Source organism: Mandrillus leucophaeus, unplaced genomic scaffold, assembly GCF_000951045.1.
Source record: "Mandrillus leucophaeus isolate KB7577 unplaced genomic scaffold, Mleu.le_1.0 Scaffold800, whole genome shotgun sequence".
NCBI lineage: Eukaryota > Metazoa > Chordata > Mammalia > Primates > Cercopithecidae > Mandrillus > Mandrillus leucophaeus.
The window spans coordinates 500567-502719 of NW_012108698.1; the positions used below are offsets into that span (position 1 = coordinate 500567).

The following is a 2153-nucleotide window of genomic DNA, read 5'->3' on the forward strand; positions in this document are numbered from 1 at the left end:
TTTGGCAGGGTCTCCTGCCTTGGTTTCTGTCACTCCTTGCTCTCCTGTTTTTCTGAATCACTCCTCTTGCCATTGACCAGCCTGTTTTACTTTATTTACTCTTTGACTTACATGCCTTGTTAAGATCTAACTCAGGATTCTGCTTCTATTTCTATAGTGATTGCTTTGGAAATCTCATAACGCAAACTGCTGTCTCTGTTGCTAAAGAATGTGAATGAATGTGTGAATGCATGAAGGAACAAGCAAATCCCTACACTTTGTGCTGTTTGTGGGATGTGGCTGGCCCATTATCACCCCAGATTTAGTACGGCTAAAACTAATCTGTGCAGTGACTCTCCAGCCATTTAAATCAAGATATATATGGAATTGCTCTAATCAGAAATAAGAGCACAGTGATCATTTTAAAAATGTTTAGGTTCTGACATGAATGGATACCTTTTTGGTCTAAAGGTGCTAACTCAGCCCCTTCGCTGAGGTCCCTGGTTCTTAGCTCAGTGTGGTTGAGGTACGTGTTGATGTTATCCTGTCACTTACTAGTAGGAGCCAGGGTGCTCTTGATTTGCATCCCAGTTCTACCGCTTACTGGATGTGGGAAAAGTTGCTTGACCTCCATGAACTTCAGCGTACTTGTATGCAAAACCAAGAAAATAAAGTTCATTCAGCAAATATTTCATAAGATCCCATAGGCTCTAGGCGTTCTAGAAGCAAGTATACAAAGTGGAATAAGGAAAAAACCGTGCCATCAGGGAGCCACAGTGTTGGAGGAGGGAGGCGGACAGGCAGGCATCAGCGAGTTGGTAAGCACCGGAGAGTTAAATCAAGTCACTGCTCTTATTGATTATCGGAGTGCTCAATAAATATTAGCTACCCCAGGAACCCAAAAAGGAGCAAACAGGGACTCAACTGAGAAAGAAGACAGTTGGGAAATGGAAAGAATAAGGGGAAACGTTTCATACATTAGAAAGCCCTGAGTGAGGTAGAAGCTCAAACCCGGCTCAGTGGAGGAGCAGCAGGCAGGTTTTTATGGAAGGGTGGTGACAAAGGCATCAGAGGAATCATAATTAATACATACACCTGGCGTGCAGGACTGCATTCTTGTGTTTTTGCTTATGGTCTTTCCTTATGCTTTGCCTCTAGGATATTGAGTCATTGATGTCTGAGGGAAATAAGTCTCGAACGGTAGCTGCTACCAACATGAACGAAGAAAGCAGCCGCTCCCATGCTGTGTTCAACATCATAATCACACAGACACTGTATGACCTGCAGTCTGGGGTGAGGGATTAGGCAGAACCTTTGAAGGGGGTGGAAGAACTGAAAGTGTCCATATAGGTAAAGCCTTCCATGGTTGGGTTCAGTGGCTGAGAATTTTACGTTGGCTCTTCTGCTTACTAGGTGAGCTGCCCTGCTTACATCATTTAATTTGTTAGGTCTTCCTTCATATTCGACTTTTTAAAAAATTGGATTTTGGCCTGGTGCGGTGGCTCATGCCTGTAATTCCAGCATTTTGGGAGGCTGAGGCGAGAGGATTGCTTGAGGCCAGAAGTTCAAGACCATCTTGTACAATATAGCAACACCCGGACTCTACAAAAACAAAAAAGAAAAATAATTGTATTTCTTGTGCAAAGTCCCTAACAAGTGTGATGACATCACCATACAGCTTTTAATATATATCCTTTCATGCTGAAATTCCCATGGAAACAAGTCAGCTTCATAGTCCTTGAGGGATATTAAAGAGGACACCACAACCTTTAGCCTGAACTTTTTTTCAAAAGAAGAAGGATTTGACCTGAATGTGCAGAAATCCTCATGTCCTTCTATTTCCTCATAGGCACTTAAAATCTCCAGCTTTCTGACTGTATTCCAGAAAGCTGGGTGTACTTTCTGCAAAACAAAAATGCTACATTTCCATGCCAACTTAAATTTTAACTATGAAATTAATTGCTAGTTCAAATAACTCTTCTGACCATTTAAAAACTTAAGAAATTTGCCATGTGAGTGGGATGGATTGCTCAATTATAGTGCTAACATGTATGTAGATATCCATGTGGTTTTTATTGGTAAGTTTTTTTTCTCTCTCTTGTTTCCTGTAACTAGAACTCCGGGGAGAAGGTCAGTAAGGTCAGCTTGGTAGACCTGGCGGGTAGCGAAAGAGT

General features: G+C 42.0%; 1 protein-coding gene across 1 annotated transcript in view; it reads left to right on the forward strand.

Moving 5' to 3' along the window:
* KIF13A (kinesin family member 13A) overlaps nucleotides 1-2153 on the forward strand; it is a 256044-nt gene that overhangs the window by 158974 nt on the left and 94917 nt on the right. Inside the window, exons 7-8 of the mRNA XM_011967586.1 lie at nucleotides 1138-1272; nucleotides 2095-2151. Of these exons, the coding sequence (XP_011822976.1) occupies nucleotides 1138-1272; nucleotides 2095-2151 (192 nt within the window). The remainder of the gene's footprint in view (nucleotides 1-1137; nucleotides 1273-2094; nucleotides 2152-2153) is intronic.